The 21,853-nt window shown below is 44.8% G+C and overlaps 1 protein-coding gene across 2 annotated transcripts in view; it reads left to right on the top strand.

Moving 5' to 3' along the window:
- Nucleotides 1-21,853, top strand: part of LOC105471301 (zinc finger CCCH-type containing, antiviral 1) — a 73,549-nt gene that overhangs the window by 11,352 nt on the left and 40,344 nt on the right. For both annotated transcript variants that reach the window (XM_071094397.1, XM_071094398.1), the window contains exons 2-3: nucleotides 11,685-11,820; nucleotides 18,609-18,861. In XM_071094397.1, the coding sequence (XP_070950498.1) occupies nucleotides 11,685-11,820; nucleotides 18,609-18,861 (389 nt within the window). The remainder of the gene's footprint in view (nucleotides 1-11,684; nucleotides 11,821-18,608; nucleotides 18,862-21,853) is intronic.

Here is a 21,853-nt window from a genome sequence, read left to right on the forward strand (position 1 = left end):
CTGTTCCCAACAGGTGGGTTGGAGCCTGAGAATCTGCGTTTTTATTCATTAGTTTTTAAATTTTTGTTTACTTTTTTTTTTTTTTTTTTTTTCAAGACAGAGTCTCCCTCTCTCGCCCAGGCTGGAGTGCAGAGGCAAGATCTCTGCTCACTGTAACCTCTGCCTCTGCCTCCTGGGTTCAAGTAATCCTCCCACCTCAGCCTCTGAAGTAGCTGGGATTACAGGCCTCTGCCACTATGGCCGGCTACTTTTTTGTATTTTTGTATTTTTATTTTTATTTTTTTTTGAGACGAAGTCTCACTCTGTTGCCCAGGCTGGAGTGCAGTGGCCGGATCTCAGCTCACTGCAAGCTCCACCTCCCAGGTTTACGCCATTCTCCTGCCTCAGCCTCCCCAGTAGCTGGAACTACAGGCGTCGGCCACCAGGCCCGGCTAATTTTTTGTGTTTTTTAGTAGAGACGGGGTTTCACCGTGTTAGCCAGAATGGTCTCGATCTCCTGACCTCGTGATCCGCCCACCTCGGCCTCCCAAAATGCTGGGATTACAGGCTTGAGCCACCGCGCCTGGCCATTTTTTTGTATTTTTAATAGAGACAAGGTTTCGCCATGTTGCCCAGGCTGGTCTTGAATTCCTGAGCTCGAGCTATCCACCCAACTCAGCCTCCCAAACTGCTGGGATTACAGATGTAAGTCGCTGCGCCCCAGAATCTGCATTTTAAATACCATCCTAAAGAATCCATTTGCAGGGGTCAAACCACACTTTCAGAAACATATATTTCCTTAGGGGTAACTTCCTGGAAGACTGCAAATGCAAAGTTTTATGTGGCTTTCGAGTTTGAGGGAGTAAAAGAAATGAATTTTTTAGTGCAGAATGAATGAAATATTTTTCTTTAAGTGATCTTTCTCAGAGATTAGGGGTTCTATTACTTTTATGTGATAGACCAAAAGACATAGGAAACTTTTGGCATCCTAGGCACCAGGTCAACAAATATTTATTGAGCACATACTTTGTGTCACAAACGGTAGATTATTCTAGAGGCTTCTGCCCCTTCCTCTGTCACTCACAGGATCCTGAAATACTGTCAACCAGTTAATTAATCTCTCTCTGGTTAGTATTCCTTAACTTTCAGAGGGACTTACGCTGGGAAGTATTGTGGCGAGTGGTGGGGAGAAGCCAGCCTGTGAGAGGAGAGGAGGCTTGTGTGAACTACTTTCTCTGATCATCAAGATTTTGGTGGCCGGGTGCGGTGGCTCATGCCTGTAATCCCAGCACTTTGGGAGGCCGAGGCAGGTGGATCACCTCAGGTCAGGAGTTTGAGACTAGCTCGACCAACATGGAGAAACCCTGTCTCTACTAAAAATACAAAATTAGCCAGGAATGGTGGTGCATGCCTATAATCCCAGCTACTTAGGAGGCTGAGGCAGGAGAATCACTTGAACCCGGGAGGTGGAGGTTGCTGTGAGCTGAGATCGTGCCTTTGCACTCCGGCCTGAGCAACAAGACTGGAACTCTGTCTCAAAAAACAAACAAACAAAAAAAGATTTTGGCAGTAACACCACCACCTCCGGCCATCTACTCTCCTTTTTCTCAGTCCTGATGTGGACCCAGGGCGATGTTTCTCAAACTTTGCTACGTGTTGGGATCACTTAGGGAAACTTTAAAAAATATGGATGCCTGACTCCTACATTCTGATTTAATTATGGTTTGAATTGGAACTTTGGGATTTTTTTTTTTAAGTTCCTAGATGGTTTTTAATGGGCAACAAAGCTTGTGAACCATGAACTTAGGGGACTAGAGAAGTCAAGACTGGAGAGACCGTCCATAATAACAGAAAGATTATTTTTTTGGTGGCACCCGCACTGTTTGTCTCACTCTTGGTACAATCGTCGGATATGTGCAGATTCTTGGCCTCCTGCCTCCCCCGTCCTCAGCAGGCCCGGCCTCCTCTGCTGCCCAGTCTTGCAAGGCCCTCGGTGCTTTCCTCCCCCTCGGTGCAGGCTGGGGCTTGCCATGGCTTCAGCCTTAGGATCACCATCTTCTGCAGTGAGCCGGGGCTCTCTTTGTGCCTGGTGTGTTCTGGGTAATACAGTTGTGGTTAAAGCAAGCTCATTTTTTTCGGTTCCACCCTCTGTCTCTCCCCACATCCTTTCTTACCCTGCTCATGTGATCTCGTCCGGTCTATTCTGTTTCTCCTCCATCTTACTAGGGGGTCTAGAGGCAGTGAACCATCCCTACCCTCTAATAACATGGCTATTTAATCTTGAAATCAGAAGTACAAACATGGGGAATAGGAATCTCGTGGCTTTAAAATAGTATTTCGTTAGGGTTGGTTTTGACTGATGACATTTTATTCTTTAGCTCAATGTTCTCTAGATTTTATCTTTCACACGTCCTGGTTCCTTTTTCACCTGGCTTATATCATGGTGAGTGATTTCCTGTTTTCTATACAAATCAGCAGTCTTTTTGTTTTTGTCAACCCTATTGGGTGTTGGGGAGCAGAGGGGATGAAGGAGAGAAGGGAAAGGGAAGGAGTACTTCAATATAAATTACTGTCAAAAAAAAAAAAGACTCGGGTTACTGTCTCTTTTTGGTCTGTTGAGTCAGAGCTAGCCCTGTGTTTACCGATGTGTGAAGTGCAAGAACTCAGAGGTGAACATCCGGTTCAGGAATCTAACCCAGAATTGAATGTGACAAGCATATCCAGTGATACTCAGCTCTGACTGCACACTAGAGTCACCTGGGCTCCCACCCCAGTCAAATGAAGCCAGTCTCCAGGGCGGGGCCCAGGTTTGGGTATTTTCAACACTGCCCAGTTGATTATTATGTGTAGCCAGGAATGAGAATCACTGTGCAGGCTAGTTGTTTAGGCTGCACCCGTGGTGAGAGAGAGCACTTATTGCCTGGGCTAAAATAACATTTTGTTCTGTGGCTGGAAGAGAAAAGTGAAAAGGTCATTTGTTTTTAGGCTTTTGGCTTGAGTTCCTTAAAGAGAGACAATTCTGCGTCTTTCAAGGATGTCTTTGCTCTTTTTTTTTTTTTTTTTTTTAAGTTATCACCTCCTACCGCAACTTGTCCCGTTTATTTGAGGTTATCTGCTCCAAATGTGGGTAGCATTCTGCAAACGCTTGTTTTGTCCTGGGAAATTCATAATAATTTGTAGGAGAGCTCTTTTTGTCCTGGCGAGAGGGGAGTTCCCACAGCTTCTAACCAACCTTCTGTAGGACCTGTTGTCTTTTTTGGGGAGGTGACCCTGAGCTGCCTATACTCCAAGTATGTTCATAAAACCAGATTGTTAGACATGCAAATTCTTGACCTCCACCCTTAGATTTACTGATTCACAGACTGCAGGGTGGGGCCCAGGAATCTAACGGATCACTTGTCTAGGTGATGCTGATGCATGCTAAAAGATTGAGAATCACCCTGGGATGTCTGGGATGGGGCCTGAGAATCTGCATTTCTGACAACCTCCCAAGTGATGCTGATGATGCTGGCCTAGGGACCAAACTTTCAGCATCGCTAGCTTAGCAAACCCCAAAGGGCAACGGGAGACTTTCACACTATTTCCTGGCCGAAGCCCACTAGCCAATATTAGGCACCTGGAGCTGGGACAGAGTGATCAGAAGAAAGTCGGAAGGAAGGTTCTGCCACCTGAAACCTACACATGACCCCCTTCACGCTCTGATCGTGGCCCACGCCGCTGAGCTTGTCTGTACAACATTAATTTTCACTCGCATCTGTGTAAAGAGACCACCAAACAGGCTTTGTGTGAGCAACAAGGCTGTTTATTTCACCTGGGTGCAGACGCGCTGAGTCTGAAAAGAGAGTCAGCGAAGGGAGATAGGAGTGGGGCTGTTTTGTAGGATTTGGGTAGGTAGTGGAAAATTACAAAGGCTGGCAGGGGCGGGGGACACAAGGTGCTCAGTGGGGGAGCTTTTGAGCTAGGATGAACCAGGAGAAGGAATTTCACAAGGTAATATCATCAGTTAAGGCAAAAACAGGCCATTTCCACTTCTTTTGTGATTCTTCAGTTACTTCAGGCCATCTGGATGTGTACGTGCAGGTCACAGGGGATATGATGGCTTAGCTTGGGCTCAGAGGCCTGACACTAATCACAAGTAGTGCCTATCACATACTGTGTTCCTACCACACCCTTTATGTGATTTATGTCCACGATCTCTGCTTGCACCCTGCTTAAATAATAGTGTGGGAACAGTGGCTTAAATCATTCTGGATGCCGATTTAAATTTTTTTTGGTTTGAAAAGGTTTCAGATCTGTTTTTGTTCATTTTCCCAGCTTAGGTTTTTGCTTGTGTTTTGGGATACCTCTTCATTACTGGATCTTCCTCTTATCTCAGTCACCTTTGATTTCTCATTTTATCAGGCATATTCCCAAAGTAGGATTATCGTGACTACTAAAGTAAATAACAGAGGTGAAGTTCCTGTCACTTAGTAAATGCATAATAAATGTTAATTTCTGTGCTTAAACCAGATAGTAGGGAAGTGTAAACTGCCCCACCTTCGTGGCTGAGCGAGTGTTGTACCTGAGCGAGTTAGAAAGAAACGCCACACTTTGAGACGAATTTAAGAGTCCTTTATTAGCCGGCAACCGAGAGACGGCTAACGCTCGAAACTCTCTCGGCCCCGAGGAAAGGGCTTGATTTTCCTTTATGCCTTAGTTTAGAGAGGGGAGGGGGAGCTTAATTGCAGCAATTCTACAGAAGTAAAAACATGCAAAAAAATTAAAAAGACAAATGGTTACAGGGAAACAAACAGTTCCAAGTGCAGGGGCTCTACATCTATCATAAGGCGATAGATGTGGGGGCTCTGCCACACACAAACTCAGGGCTTTACGGTCTTACCTCATGAGCAAAATCCTGGAAACTTGGGACATTGCTTGCTTCAGTACCTTATCAGTGAATTGGACTCTTTGATATGTTGAGAGTCAGCTTACACAAGTTAACTCCTTGAGGAAGGGGGTGGGTAAGGAGTCCTTGATGTCTTGTAAATGAAGGAGCCAAATGGAGTTTGTCCGGTTTTGTCAGCTAAGGGAGAGCCTATTCATGTGGAAACAAGGCTAGGTGATTAAGGGAGAGTCTAAAAACAAGGTTAGGTATTACATGATCAATATCCTGAAATTAGGGCAAAGAAAAAGCCCCTAAGAAGCCACTGGGGAGAAGTCTAGGGAATGTGGGAAAACGAAGCAGAGTTTGCCAGGGAAGGGGCTGCAGGTCAGACCCAGTCGAGACAGAGATGTTGCAGGTCGAGACTGGGTTCAGGGTGAGAATCACAGAATCTAGAGGAATAAGAAGCTTGCCTGAGGATGGAGATGAAAAATGAAAAAGAAAACCAGGCCCCCAGGTGGGCAGCGCCAGGGACCCCAGCCAGTGCAGCATGGGCTAGCTTTGACTTTTCTTTCAGACAGGAGCACCTTGGGTAGCTTTGGAAAAGCCTGGACACTTGGGGTTCCAGGCAGAGGGGTCCCTATTAGGCTACCTGGCTTCCTTTAGTTATTTAGAGGAAGTGCTGACTTCAGGGACCTTGGAAGTGCCACACTCCTCATCTAGCACAGGACAGGAAAAATTCTGCATCTCGCCGTGATCTGCACAGGTGCCGTAGGCTTGGCTTTAAGTTTAGGACATCTGGGCTGGAGCTAAAGGGGAAGCAAAGATTCTTAATTCCTTCTGACTAACAAGTTGCTAAATACATCAGAGCCAGAGGGCAGAACCTGTCTAGTGGTGGGAAGTTTCAGTGAGGTCATTTTCAGCTCAATATCAAGAAGAATATTAGGGTGGCATGGTGGCTCACGTCTATATCCCAGCACCTAGGCCTAGGTGAGAGGATCGCTTGAGCCCAGGAGTTCAAGGCTGCAGTGAGCCATGATTGTGCCACTGCACTCCAGCCTGGACAACAGAGTAAGACCCTGTCTCAAAAAAAAAAAGAAAAGAAAAAGAAAACGTTAATGGTAATGGCTAAATGGACATCAGCACAATGAGGTAAGATCCTTGTGAGATAAAGAGGCTCACGGTCATCTGGTCAATCCACCAGAGAGGATTTCTGCTTTGAGGTGGAGGCTGGAGGGGATTACCTTTCTTTTTTTTATTTTTTTGAGACACAGTCTCCCTCTCTCGCCCAGGCTGGAGTGCAGTGGTGCGATCTGGGCTCACTGCAAGCTCTGCCTTCCGGGTTCACGCCATTCTCTTGCCTCAGCCTCCTGAGTAGCTGGGACTACAGCTATTTTTAGTAGAGATGGGGTTTCACCTTGTTAGCCAGGACGGTCTCGATCTCCTGACCTCGTGGTCCGCTCACCTCGACCTCCCAAAGTGCTGGGATTACAGGCGTAAGCCACCGCGCCTGGCTGGCTGGAGGGGATTATCTTTCAAAGGCCCTTCTTGCTGTAGGAGTCCTTCCTCCGGGATTGATAAAGTGGAGTCTTAGCCCAGCTGCTGAGGGTTCTGGGTAGGGGCTGGCGGGGACTGGTTATCTGAAACCACAGTGCAGGACCAAAAAGCAGAGGTCGACCTTATCAAGGAGTGCCAGGAAGCCAGGGTCACCGGGTGGAGAAAGCAAGGAGAGGGCCTGCCTGGGAGAATGGCAAGGATAGAGGCTGTCGCTAGAGCCTGAGTGACTGGCCTTGACTTCTCCAGGAGGCAAGGTACGCGGAGGGCTGGCTGGGTTTCAAGGGCTCCGCTCCTGGTTGACAGAGTCCTTGGTTCTCTATTTTTTTCATATGAGGTTATGCTGTGAGATCTGAAGGCAACCTGGAGAGTTGCAGAACGATTTACACACAAACAATAGCATTGAATAAGTGACTTTTAAAGATTAATTCTTAGAGAATAACTTTTACCTAGATGTTTGCATTTTCAAAAAATCATCAATTTCAATAAGATCATTTTGCATTTACCAGTGACAATTAAAAAATAATAGTGCAATCCCAGCACTTTGGGAGGCCGAGACGGGCGGATCACGAGGTCAGGAGATCGAGACCATCCTGGCTAATATGGTGAAACCCCGTCTCTACTAAAAATACAAAAAACTAGCCGGGCGAAGTGGTGGGCGCCTGTAGTCCCAGCTACTCGGGAGGCTGAGGCAGGAGAATGGCGTAAACCCGGGAGGCGGAGCTTGCAGTGAGCTGAGATCCGGCCACTGCACTCCAGCCTGGTCGACAAAGCGAGACTCCGTCTCAAAAAAAAAAAAAAAAAAAAATTAATAGTGCAACAGATGATATTCAATATTTTGGAAATGAAGGAGAACTATTAAAAGAAAAATTTAAATTCACAATAGGAAAAAACAGAATAAATGGAGAGATATTTTCTGTTCCAGAATCAGAAGATTTAATGAAGTTAACATGCTATACTTAATATCCAATCTAATTTATGGAGTTAATAGAAATTACATTCCCAATGTACTGTTTTATGGAAATTGAGATAATTTATTCCCTAATAAAATTTTTATAATGAAAATAATAGGCTGGGTGTGGTGGCTCACATGTGTAATCCCAGTGCTTTGGGAGGCCAAGGATGGAGGATCAAAGAAAAGAAAAGAATAGTTAAGCACACTAAAGAGTTTTTTGAAAAGGTGTAAGCCAATGATATGAAAAATTACTGTTAATATTTAAAGTATATTTAAAATGTTAACAAAGGGCCAGGCGTGGTGGCTCATACCTGTAATCCCAGCACTTTAGGAGGCTGAAGCAGATGGATCACCTGAGGTCAGGAGTTCGAGACTAGCCTGGCCAACATGGTGAAACCCCGTCTCTACTAAAAATACGAAAATTAACCGGGCGTGGTGGTGGGGCCTGTAATCCCAGCTACTTGGGAGACTGAGGCAGGAGAATTGCTTAAACCTGGGAGGCGGAGGTTGCAGTGAGTTGACATGCTGACATCTTGCCATTGCACACTAGCCCTGGCAACAAGAGCAAAACTACATCAATTAAAAAAAAAAAGTTAACAAAGGACATTTAAATTTTATGATATTGATATGCTATGGGCCGGTACGGTAACTCACACCTGTAATCCCAGCACTTTGGGAGGCCTAGGCAAGTGGATCACTTGAGGTTGGGAGTTCCAGACTGGCCAACATGGTGAAGCCCCCTCTCTACTAAAAATACAAAAATTAGCCAGGGGTGGTGGCGCATGCCTATAATCCCAGCTACTCAGGAGGCCAAGACATGAGCATTGCTTGAACCCAGGAAGCGGAGGTTGCAGTGAGCCAAGAGAGCGTCACTGCCTCTCAGCCTGGGCACAGAGCAAGACCCTGTGTCAAAAAAAAAAAAAAAAAAATTAATATGATATGATAAATTGTATGATACAGGATTCAAAGCAGAACAGTAGATTGATTAAAAACACAATAGGGATTACAATTGTTCTTTGTAAATTTTTTATTTCTTTTAATTTTTTATTTATTTTTTAGAGACTGAGTCTTGTTCTGTCATCCAGGCTGGAGTGCAGTGGCACAGTCATAGCTCACTGCAGCCTCAAACTCCCAGTCTCGGTGACCCTCCCGCCTCAGCCTCCCATGTAGCTAGAACTACAGGTATGCACCATCATGCTATGCTAACTTTTAAAATTTTTTGTAGAGGCATGGGTCTTACTGTTTTGCTCTGACTGGTCTCAAACTCCTGACCTTAAGTGGTCTTCCTGCCTTGGCCTCCCAAAGTGATGGGATTACACACATGAGCCACCATGCACAGCCCCAGTGGTTCTAAATTTGATAAAAAATTAATTAAAAAAAAATCTAGGATAACAAAATAAGAAAGGAATCATATTTAATAGACGTAATTGAGAAAAGTTGATATAAAACACTTATGTCCTCTGATGTCATTTATTATAACAGTCTCCAGATGTTTTATTTTTATTTCATTTTATTTTTTATTGTATTTTATTTTTTCTGAGACGGAGTCTCGTTCTGTCACCCAGGCTGCGTGCAGTGGCACAATCTCGGCTCACTGCAAGCTCCGCCTCCCAGGTTCACGCCATTCTCCTGCCTCAGCCTCTCGAGTACCTGGGATTACAGGCCCCCGCTACCATGCCCATCTAATTTTTTGTATTTTTAGTAGAGATGGGGCTTCACTGTGTTAGCCAGGATGGTCTGGATCTCCTGACCTCATGATCCGCCCACCTCGGCCTCCCAAAGTGCTGGGATTACAGGCGTGAGCCATCGCGCCCAGCCTAATAATCTCCAGATGTTTTAAAGAATTAACATTGAAAGTATCTCTTTTAAAAGTTAAACTAATTAGGATATATGTAATAGTTATCCAGCTGTGGTGGGTGAATTAATTTTGCTAGTATTAAAGCAGTAGGCTAGGGCTGGGTGCAGTGGCTCATGCCTGCAATCCTAACATTTTGGGGGGCTGAGGCGAGTGGATCACTTGAGGTCAGGAGTTCAAGACCAGCCTGACCAACATGGTGAAATCACATCTCTACTAAAAATACAAAATTAGCTGGGCATGGAGACGCATGCATGCCTGTAATCCCAGGTGCTTGGGAGGCTAAGGCAGGAGAATCGCTTGAACCCGGGAGATGGAGGTGACAATGAGCTGAGATTGTGCCACTGCACTCCAGCCTGGGCAACAAAAGCAAAACTCTGTCTCAAAAAAAAAAAAAAAAAAGTCTTTGATATGAATTACTTGTGTTTCCTATCTATTGAAGTAGCATAATGACAAAATCCAATGCAAATGTGCTTGTATGGGAAATAGGCACACTCCTAGATTGCTGTTGTGTTTTCTGGACAACAGTAGATCAAAATGAAACACAAGCTGCCAAGAAAATTACTGTTTTCTTTAAGGCCATATGCCCAAAGGAATAACTCTCAGGAAAATAATGTATAAGAAGAAAGGTTATTTGTATAAAAGTAATGCTAGCCACATTATACTAGCGAAAATCTGGGCATTACCCAACTACCTGACAACTTGATAATTGTGGTGAAAACTAGAAAATATTAATATGTGGTCATATTAATAACTACTAAGGCCATAAGCCTAAGGATTTTGACACTATCACCCATAGAATATTTAAGTTAAAAGGTGGAATGATAGCCAGGTAAGGTGGCGGGCACCTGTAATCCAGCTACTTGGGAGGCTGGGGCAGAAGAATCACTTGAACCTGGGAGGCGGAGGTTGCAGTGAGCTGAGATCGCGCCATTGCACTCCAGCCTGGGCAACAAGAGTGAGACTCTGTCTCAAAAAAAAAAAAAAAAAAAAGTGGAATGAGGCTTGGCATGCCTGTAGTCCCAGCACATTGGGAGGCTGAGGTGGTTGGATCACTTGAACCCAGGAGTTTGAGACCAGACTGGGCAACATGGCAAAACCCTGTCTCCACAAAAAATTTAAAAATTAGCTGGGTGTGGTGGCTCATGCCATAGTCCTAGCTACTTGGGAGGCTGAGGTGGGAGGATCACCTGAGCTTGGGGAGGTTAAGGCTGCAGTGAGCCTGATCATACCACTGCTCCCCAACCTGGGGGGAGAGAGTGAGACCTTGTCTCCTCAAAAAGAAAAACATGTGGAATGAGTTTGTTGTATGGACATTGATAACTGTCAAATTATGTTTGCCTAATAAGAGCAAAAGTGCTACTAATGTTTCTCAGTGATCTCAATCAGTGCTTCTCAGACTTTAATGTGATTAAACCAAGTGCTCCATCATGCTTCCATCTATAGCTTCCATATAGGAAAGTTTATATTATACAACAATTCCATGATCATGGAAAGTTCTACTGACATTGTTGAACTAAATCATTAAAGTCTCAAGGTGAAGGGATGTTACATCTTTTTCTGTAGAGTTTTTTGAAACATGCAATTAAGAGCTTGTTCCATTCCTTTGTAGTCACAAATAAGTATGTACATTGGTATATAAGACATACAAGAGATACAGCAATGAGCAATGTTATATAATGAAAAGATTAGATAAATGGAATTCTTTTGTCCCATTGATTTTTACTGCAGTCCTGGATGTGTTTTCATAATTTGTTCTCTCATTCTTGATAGGCAATCATTTTTAATAGATCTGTTTTAGTTTCTTTGCCAATCTTTTCCTCTTCTGACCTTTCTGAGCTATACACAAATTATAACTTAATGACTTAATGTATACTAGAGGAAATGCTGTTTAAAGAAGTATTGCAATAATTTAAACTCAGATATATGTATGTATTTGAAGAAGATACACCATACTCCCATCTACCTGTTTCATGAATTTATTTTACTAAAAGTGTATTTTTGGTCGAGTGCAGTGGCTCATACCTGTAATCCCAGCACTTGGGGAGGCTGAGGCGGGCAGATCACCTGAGATCAGGGGTTCGAGACCAGCCTGGCCAACATGGTGAAACCCCATCTCTACTAAAAATACAAAAAATTAGCCGGGTGTGGGGGTGCATGGCTGTGGTTCTAGCTACTCGGGAGGCTGAGTCAGGAGAGTCGCTTGAACCCAGGAGTTGGAGATTCTAGTGAGCCGAGATTGCACCACTGCACTCCAGCCTGGGCAACAAGTGCGAAACTTTGTCTCAAACAACAACAACAACAAAAAAAAAAAACAGTAAAAAAAAAATAATGAAGTGTATTCTTTAAGCAGAACCAACCCGTTTCTGTTATCAAAGGATATGGGCATGGGTCTTTGCTGACTGAAAGTTTTATGGCTGATTTCTGTTTCTTTGCATCTGTGGAGTAGAAATACTGACCATTGTCGTGTTTTCTTCCAGGAACTTATGCAAATATTCTCATGAGGTTCTCTCGGAAGAGAACTTCAGAATCCTGAAAAATCACGAACTCTCTGGACTTAACAAAGAGGAATTAGCAGTGCTCCTCCTCCAAAGTGATCCTTTTTTTATGCCTGAGGTAAGGAGGGAGAATATTGCTGGCAGTATTGTGTCACAGATATTTTGGAGCAGGAGCAGAGAAAATTCAAAATTAACACCAGGGTTCTGCAGGTGGCAGTCGAGGCTGTTCTGAGTGACCTAAGAGATCCCAGAAATTTCCTATTTGAGGTTTTAAAAGAATGTGAGTCTGGAATACCTCTTCCACTGGGCTGCAAGGGAACCCTGTGTGAGTAAGTATGAGCTGAAGATCTGATAGTAGTCAGACTACTTGATGCTTTAAATCAAGGTGGCTTCTTGGAGGAGATGGACTTTGGAGTGAGGTTGGGAAGATGGCAGGGAAGATGAGGGTAGGCTAAGCTGTTGTAACAGATATCCCCTCAAAACGCAGTGATTCAAATAAAATGTAATTTAGTTTCTCTATCACTTGATAATCTAGGTCAGGAGTCAGCAATCTATAACCCAGAGGCCAAAGCTGGCCCGCCACCTTTTTTTTTTTTTTTTTTTTTTTTTTTTGAGACAGAGTCTTGCTCTGTCACCCAGGCTGGAGTGCAGTGGTGTGATCTCAGCTCACTGCAACCTCTGCCTCGCAGGTTTAAGCAATTCTTCTGCCTCAGCCTCCCAAGTAGCAGGGATTACAGGTGCCCACCACCATGCCCGGCTAATTTTTATATTTTAATAGAGATGGGGTTTCACCACGTTGGCCAGGCTGACCTCGAACTCCTGCCCTCAAGTGATCTACACACCTTAGCCTCCCAAAGTTCTGGGATTACAGGTGTGAGCCACTGCACCCAGCCTGTTTTTATAAACAAAGTTTTATTGGAACACAACCGTACCTATTCGTTTATGACTGCTTTCACCCTGCAAGGGTGAGTTGAGTAGTTGCAGCAGAAACAGAATGGCCTACAAAGCCTAAAATATTTACTATCCGATCCTGTATGGAAAAGGTTTGCCAACTCTTGGTTTTTCCTGGATGTGGATGGGGGTAGCCTGAGTTGTCAGGCAGCTAGACTTGATGATGTCATCAAGGGACTCAGGTCAGTAGGTCAGCTCTGTTATCTTCAAAAATGTGGCTTCCATCTCTGTATACAGTGAGTCTGTACTCACTGTCACCATTTTCTTTTTTTTTTTTTTTTTTTTTTTTTTTTGAGACGGAGTCTCGCTCTGTCACCCTGGCTGGAGTGCAGTGGCCGGATCTCAGCTCACTGCAAGCTCCGCCTCCCGGGTTTACGCCATTCTCCGGCCTCAGCCTCCCGAGTAGCTAGGACTACAGGCGCCCGCCACCTCGCCCGGCTAGTTTTTTGTATTTCTTAATAGAGACGGGGTTTCACCGTGTTAGCCAGGATGGTCTCGATCTCCTGACCTCGTGATCCGCCCGTCTCGGCCTCCCAAAGTGCTGGGATTACAGGCTTGAGCCACCGCGCCCGGCCCACTGTCACCATTTTCTAGCCAGTGGAAATGTAGAGAGGAAGTAAATGGAAGGCAAGCAGTTTCCTTTTTTAAAAGATGTGACATGGACATTGTTTATGGCACATCTGCTCAATCACATTGGCCAGAGATTATTACATGTCACACTTAGCTGAAAGGGAGTCTGGGAAATGTAGTTTCTGTCTGGGTAACCATGTGTCTACCTAAAACTTGGGAGTTTCTTTTACTATTAACAGTTTCTTCCACTCAGGAATATAGACTTAAGGATCAGAGAATACTGTTTAAAGACTGGTTTCTGGTCCAATAAAATCCATGAATAGAGAAGTTAGCCTCACAGTTAAAGAGAGGCATAGAAACATAATGGGTGAGTGGAAGGGATGGAGAAAATGTAAGTAAAATTGAAATTCATTTGCACTTTTTTTTTTTTTTGAGACAGGATCTTTTTCTGTCACTTGGGCTGGAGTGCAGTAGCATGATCAGGGCTCACTGCAGCCTTGACCTCCTGAGCTCAAGTTATTCTCCTGCCTCAGTCCCCCAAGTATCTGGGACTACAGGCATGCACCACCATAACTGGCTAATTTTTTTTTTTTTAATTTTAGTAGAGACAGGGTCTCACTATGTTGCCCAGGCTGGTCTTGAACTCCTGAGCTCAAGCGATCCTCCTGCATCAGCCTCTCAAAGTACTAAGATTACAGGCGTGAGCCACTGCACTCAGCTCAGATGCACTTTTATATACAGTGAGATAGCTGTTGGGGACTTCTGGAGGCTTAAACACTTTTTGACTCTGAGCTCAGTGTGTTTCCCTAAGAACTTAAAAAACTTATAACATGAGAAGTGATTTTGAGTTGGCCACTGAGCTCAGGAGAGATATGAGTGCAAGACACATTATAAAGACTTGTTGGGGTTTGGGGGGGAGGAAAATATACCCCATTTTCTCTCCAGCCCCATGCATTCTTCTATCTAGGTACTTGGATTTGTTTCTCTGTTTCTCTCTCTCTCTGTCTCTCTCTCCCTCTTTCTCTTTCTCTCTCTCTGTCTCTCTGTCTCTCTCTCTCTCTCTCTCCCTCTTTCTCTGTCTCTCTCTGTCTCATTTCCAGGAGTCCAAGGTTTAAAGGTCTTATCTTGGGATATCTATGGGCCTTGGCCTAGATACTAGCCCAGTTCCCCATCACTACCAGCATGGGAAAAATGCCTTATACATCAGCCCTGTTAAAGCTCCTACTGACGATCAGAGACATCCCATCCTTTTCCTTTCATTGAGGGAATGACAAGATGGAGTCTTGCCATGACACTTGAGAGAAGGTATTTTGTGGTCTATCCTTAGTCTAGTGTTAACCTGGAGGCTTGGAAAGGCCATTCATCATGTCTGATCCCTGCTTCAGTTCTTCAAAAGCATCAGGTACTTTTAACATTGGGCCACATATCTATGTTGAGTCCCTGGAGAATAAGGACACTCTTCCTGTATTAGTCCATTTTCATGCTGGTATGAAGACATACCTGAGACTGGGTAATTTATAAAGAGAAAAGGTTTAATTGCTCACAGTTCCGCATGGCTGGGGAGGCCTCAGGAAACTTACAATCGTGGGGATGGCAAAACAGGAACATCTTACATGGCGGCAAGCAAGAGAAGTGAGTGCTAAGCAAAGGGGGAAGCCCTTCATAAAACCATCACATCTTGTGAGAACTCACTATCATGAGAACAGTAGCATGGGGGTAATTGCCCCCATGATTCAATTGCCTCCCACCAGGTCCCTCCCATGAGATGTGGGGATTATGAGAACTACAATTCAAGATGAGATTTGGGTTGGGACAGAGCCAAACCATATCAGTTCCCTTCTCTAGGGAGGAGGTCAGCAGACATGAACCTAAGAGAAGGCGCTGTTGTGTTAAGGGATCCCAGAAGAGCCCACTGACCACAGTGCTGTGAGGGTCCCTCTAGGAAAATGCTCTCATCATGCTTTCATCAAACAGTGCAAAGAAGAGGTCAGCGTCACCCAAGGCTCCCTTTCCATTGTTAGAATTCAGTACCCACAATTAGAGGGTGGGGTGGGGTGGGGTGGGGAGGTTCTTACCTGAAGCTTATTTTTAGCTAATAATTTAATTGCCATTTTTCACTTGTGAGAGTTAAGATTCTGGACTGGGGGACTGCATTATTTCCTGAACTAGAGGTCTGAGGAGCTGATTTCTGGAGTTAGCATGAATTAGTATTGTTGGCATAAGATTTGTTCAAGAATGCTGGGCAAGAGAAGGCTCTAAAGGAGTGTTTTAACTTGGGGGAGTAGCATGGAATTTTTTCATAGGGCTTTAGCAGGAGGAGTCAGCCAGAGTTCAGCTAATTTCAAGAAGAGTTGGTCCAGGATGGCTCTCTAAAAATGGAGGAATTATCCCTGCAGATTTGCAGCTGTTGTTTTGGGCAATTTGGATTTTTTTTTTTTTTTCTTTTTTGAGATGGAGTCTCACTTTGCCTCCCAGGCTGGAGTGCAGTGGTGCAATCTCAGTTCACTGCAACCTCCGTCTCTTGGGTTCAAGCGATTCTCCTGCCTCAGCTTCCTAAGTAGCTGGGATTACAGACGTGCACCACCACACCCGGATAATTTTTTGTATTTTTGGTATAGACAGGGTTTTACCATGTTGGCCAGGCTGGTCTCAAACTCCTGACCTCAGGTGATCCTCCCACCTCAGCCTCCCAAAATGCTGGGATTACAGGTGTGAGCCACCATGCCCAGCCTGAACCACCAAACCTGACTGATTTGGATTTTATCAGAAGGGATGAGGAGGAAGAGAGGGGCTAAGTGCAAGAGGCAGTGCAGAGAAACAGCTTTGTGGTTTAGGGGGTGTGAGATGGGGACCACAGTGGAATGTTTCCAGTCACTTCATTGGTTGTTTTGCATTTGTTCAACTAATATTTAAGAGCACGTGCAAGTGTTAGTCACAGTGTTAAAATACTGGAGGTAACCAGTGGGAAGCCACACACTCATCCCTAAAAAACTACATATTCAGGCCGGGCGCGGTAGCTCAAGCCTGTAATCCCAGCACTTTGGGAGGCCAAGACGGGCGGATCACGAGGTCAGGAGATCGAGACCATCTTGGCTAATACGGTGAAACCCCATCTCTACTAAAAAATACAAAAACAAACAAACAAACAAACAAAAAAAACTAGCCGGGCGAGGTGGCGGGCGCCTGTAGTCCCAGCTACTTGGAAGGCTGAGGCCGGAGAATGGCGTAAACCCGGGAGGCGGAGCTTACAGTGACCTGAGATCTGGCCACTGCACTCCAGCCTGGGCGACAGAGCAAGACTCTGTCTCAAAAAAAAAAAAAAAAACAACTGCCGGGCGCGGTGGCTCAAGCCTGTAATCCCAGCACTTTGGGAGGCTGAGACAGGCGGATCACAAGGTCAGGAGATCGAGACCATCCTGGCTAACACGGTGAAACCCCGTCTCTACTAAAAAATACAAAAAACTAGCCTGGTGAGGTGGCGGGCGCCTGTGGTCCCAGCTACTCCGGAGGCTGAGGCAGGAGAATGGCGTAAACCCGGGAGGCGGAGCTTGCAGTGAGCTGAGATCCGGCCACTGCACTCCAGCCTGGGCGACAGAGCCAGACTCAGTCTCAAAAAAAAAACAAAAAAAACAAAAAAAAAACAACTACATATTCACACTTTTTCATTTTGCTTCGACTTGTGAGAACATAAAAAGATCGGGCAAACCTGACTGCCTGGTATATAAACTTGTACAATTGAAATTTGCTTATTAAAGGAAGAAATGATTTCATTTGGCCTAATGAAGGCAGGAGCATTCTTGTTTAATATCAGCGTGGGAATAGGAATGTTACCAAAACATTATCTGTGAAGTTGCTAATGGTGCTTTTTTGCTACAGTTCAAACTTTAGCGTACATCAGAGTCACCTGGAAGGTTTGTTAAAACACAGACTGTTGGGCCCCACCTCTGATGGTTCTGACTCTATGGATATAGGCAAGTGCCTGAAGATTTACATTTCTAACAAGTTTACAGGTAGTACTGATGGTGCTGGTCCAGGGACCATACTTTGAGAATCGCTGGTCTAGAGTCTAGAATCTGGATAATAGACTTGATAGCAGTTGCCTATATCTATTTGAATTATGTTTTAGCGATTGTCCATGTGGCTAAATCATTGCTAGTGGGGGTTGAATCATGGCTTTGCCATCTAGACAGATCACAGTGAACGATACTGATCTGGTTTGCTCAGAGTCTATAGAAATGACTCATTAAAATCTCTGAAATTCAGGTTTCTTACTAATTATATTGGTTTCCTCATTTCATGGTTCAAACACTTGCATCACACTTTATATTTTGCATAACACATTTACAAATTGTGTTATTTAGTCTGCTTAACAACTTGGTTTTTGTAGACAGAACAAATCTTTTCCTCCTGTTACAGCAAAGGAAACAGAGGCTAAGAGTAGGTAAGGAGTCTCTTGAGATCACACAACTGCTTCCAGGGCCTCAGATTTTAAAACCAGCATCCTCCAGTTCTGTATCATATGGCCTGGCCTCAGCTGCAGTATTTTCTCTGCCCTCTTTCCAGTAGGAACTACATCCCTTCAGAACTGGTCACATACATGTATGTATTTAGATGGAAATACAAAACTTATCTTCTTTAGGCAATCTTTTGAGAAATGTCATTCTGCCTAGCAGAGACTAAATTTTAGATTTCCAAACAGTTGCAGGTAAGACCCATGTGTCCTTTTCTTTTTTTTTTTTTTTGAGACGGAGTCTCGCTCTGTCACCCAGGCTGGAGTGCAGTGGCCGGATCTCAGCTCACTGCAAACTCCGCCTCCCGGGTTCACGCCATTCTCCTGCCTCAGCCTCCCGAGCAGCTGGGACTACAGGCGCCTGCCACCTCGCCCGGCTAGTTTTTTGTATTTTTTAGTAGAGATGGGGTTTTACCGGGTTAGCCAGGATGGTATCGATCTCCCGACCTCGTGATCCGCCCGTCTCGGCCTCCCAAAGTGCTGGGATTACAGGCTTGAGCCACCGCGCCTGGCTCCATGTGTCCTTTTCATTGCAAAGCGAGTTGATAACCAAAGATGAGCTTTCCTATGCTGGGTTCCTTCATGATATAGGGCTCACTTTGGGTCCTGTTTGTAGCTAACCAGTTTACATTGATTCTTCCGAGGGTTTTCAAATTCATCAGTATCTTTTAGTTAGTCTGTGGGCCTCTTCTGCCCCAAGTAAATCACCAATTGAATGTGACTCATCAAAGATTGTAGAATATGCGTGTATTTTTCCTCCTTTGGTATATCTCTGTTTGCTTCAGAGATTTTTGCACACGTGAGCTTGCCTTAATTAATGTTTGGCAGATACAAGAAGGTGTTTTGACTCTGGCTATTGTTTCTCCCTTCTGTAGATATGCAAAAGTTATAAGGGAGAGGGTCGGCAGCAGATTTGTAACCAGCAGCCACCGTGTTCAAGACTCCACATCTGTGACCACTTCACCCGAGGCAACTGTCGTTTTCCCAACTGCCTCCGGTCCCATAACCTGATGGACAGAAAGGTGCTGGCCATCATGAGGGAGCACGGGCTGAACCCCGACGTGGTGCAGAATATCCAGGACATCTGCAACAGCAAGCATATGCAGAAGAATCCCCCGGGACCCAGAGGTAAAGGCCTTTTCTTTTCCAATTGTGTGAACTCTTTTTTTTTTTTTTGAAACAGAGTATCTCTCTGTCACTCACACTGGAGTGCAGTGGCATGATCTCAGCTCACTGCAACCTCTGCCTCCCAGGTTCAAGTGATTCTCCTGCCTCTGCCTCCGGAGTCGCTGGGATTACGGGTGCCCACCACCACACCCAGCTAATTTTTGTATAAATTAGAGGCAAGGTTTCGCCATGTTGGCCAGGCTGGCCTTGAACTCCTGACCTCAGATGATCTCCCTGCCTCAGCCTTTCAAAGTGCTGGGATTACAGGCATCAGCCACTGCACCCGGCCAATTGTGTGAACTTTCAAATCAGCAGAAATCGCAACAAAGAAAAACTTTGCCATAAAAACTCTACCTTGCCACGTAAAACTCTTCATTTTCCCTTCCAAACTTCATGCATATGCATACACCATTTTTACATAATTATAATGGTAGTATACATGCAATGTTTGCAATTCAATTTTTATGCTTAGCACTATTGCTGCCCCCCAGGTTTAATTTTTTTTTTTTTTTGAGACACAGTCTTGCTCTGTCACCTAGACTGGAGTGTAGTGGCATGATCTTGGCTCACTGCAACCTCTGCCTCCCGGGTTCAGGCAATTCTCCTGCCTCAGCCTCCCAAGTAGCTGGGACTACAGGTGCCTGCCACCACGCCCGGCTAATTTTTGTATTTTTAGTAGAGATGGGGTTTCACCATATTGGCCAGGCTGGTCTTGAACTCCTGACCTTGTGATCCACTTGCCTCGGCCTCCCAAAGTGCTGGGATTACAGGCGTGAGCCACCGCGCCCGGCCAGCCCCCCAGGTTTAAAAAGTGTGTATCATTTTCCTAAAAACAAATTAATAAAGCTTTTTTTTTTTTTTTTTTTGAGACGGAGTCTCTCTCTGTCGCCCAGGCTGGAGTGGCAGGATCTCAGCTCACTGAAAGCTCCACCCCCCGGGTTCATGCCATTCTCCTGCCTCAGCCTCCCGAGTAGCTGGGACTACAGGCGCCCGCCACAACGCCCAGCTAATTTTTTTGTATTTTTAGTAAAGACAGGGTTTCACCATGTTAGCCAGGATGGTCTCGATCTCCTGACCTTGTGATCCACCTAGGCCTCCCAAAGTGCTGGGATTACAGGCATGAGCCACGGCGCCCAGCATTTTTTTTTTTTGAAATACAGTCTCGCTCTGTCGCCCAGGCTGGAGTGCAATGATACGATCTTGGCTCACTGCAACCTCCATCTTCCGGGTTCACGCCATTCTCCTGCCTCAGCCTCCTAAGTAGCTGGGACTACAGGCACCTGCCACCACACCCGGTTAATTTTTTTTTTGTATTTTTAGTAGAAACAAGGTTTCACTGTGTTAGCCAGGATAATCTCCATCTCCTGACCTCATGATCCACCCCCCTCAGCCTCCCAAAGTGCTGGGATTACAGGCGTGAGCCACCGCGCCCGGCCTAAAGGTTTTTTTTTTAAGGAAAAGAAGCAAACATAAAATTGTTTAGATTTACCAGCTGTTAACATTTTGTCCCAATTGCTTTAGCACTTTCTATCTATACATACATACAGCTCCACACGTAGAACATTTTGGTGGTTAAAGCATTTGATATATGCAAATATCATGACATTTCACACCTGAATATATCAGCATGTATCTCCTCAGAACAAGACCATTCTCTTACATATTCACAAGACAATTAATACAGAAAATTTATTATTGATGCAAAACTATGTACAATTTAATTTATGGTCCTCAGTGCCATTTCTTTAAAAAAAAAAAAAAAAACCCAATATTTTAAAATTTCTAAAAAATCACAATGACTCCCATTCCCTCTTTTCCCCATCCCCTGGCAACTAACATTCTGCTTTCTGTTTGTATGAATTTGACAACCCTAGGTACCTCATATAAGTGGAGTCGTACAATATTTATCCTTTTCTGACTGGCTTATTTCACTTAGCAGGATGACCTCAGGGTTCATCCATGTTATAGCATATGTCAGAATGAATAATATTTCATTGTATGTATATAATTATATATTTTTTATTCATTCATCTGTCAATGGACATTTGGGTCATTTCCAGTTTGACTATTGTGAATAATGCTGCTGTAAATATGGTGCACAGAAGCCACTTTAAGACCCCGTTTTCAGTTCTTTGGGGGTGTATAATCTGAAGTAGAATTGCTGAATCACATGGTAATTCTTTTTTTTTTTTTTTTTTTTTTGAGACGGAGTCTCGCTCTGTCGCCCAGGCTGGAGTGCAGTGGCGCGATCTCGGCTCACTGCAAGCTCTACCTCCCGGGTTCACGCCATTCTCCCACCTCAGCCTCCGAGTAGCTGGGACTACAGGCGCCCGCCACCACGCCCGGCTAGTTTTTTGTATTTTTAGTAGAGACGGGGTTTCACCATGTTAGCCAGGATGGTCTCGATCTCCTGACCTCGTGATCCACCCGCCTCGGCCTCCCAAAGTGCTGGGATTACAGGCTTGAGCCACGGCGCCCGGCCATCACATGGTAATTCTATGTTTAAGTTTTTGAGGAATGATCATACCTGTTTTTGTAGCAGCTGTGTCATTTTTCATTTCTGCCAGCAATGCACACGGGTTCACATTTCTCACATCCTCTATCATTTCGTGTTTTCTGATTTTTTGTTTTTAAATAATAGCCATCCTAAGGAGTATGAAGTGCTATTATTACTTTTTTTTTTTTTCTTTTTTTGAGACAGTGTCTCACTCTGTCACTCAGGCTGGAGTTCAGTGGTGTGACCTCAGCTCACTGCAATGGCCGCCTCCTGGGTTCAAGTGATTCTTCTGCCTCAGTCTCCCAGGTAGCTGGGATTAGAAGTGCCTGCCACCATGCCCCGCTAATTTTTGCATTTTTAGTAGAGATAGGGTTTCAACATATTGGCCAAGCTGGTCTTGAACTCCTGACCTCAAGTGATCCACCCACCTTAGCCTCCCAAAGTGCTGGGATTCCA

Source organism: Macaca nemestrina, chromosome 4 (genome assembly GCF_043159975.1).
Source record: "Macaca nemestrina isolate mMacNem1 chromosome 4, mMacNem.hap1, whole genome shotgun sequence".
Lineage (NCBI taxonomy): Eukaryota > Metazoa > Chordata > Mammalia > Primates > Cercopithecidae > Macaca > Macaca nemestrina.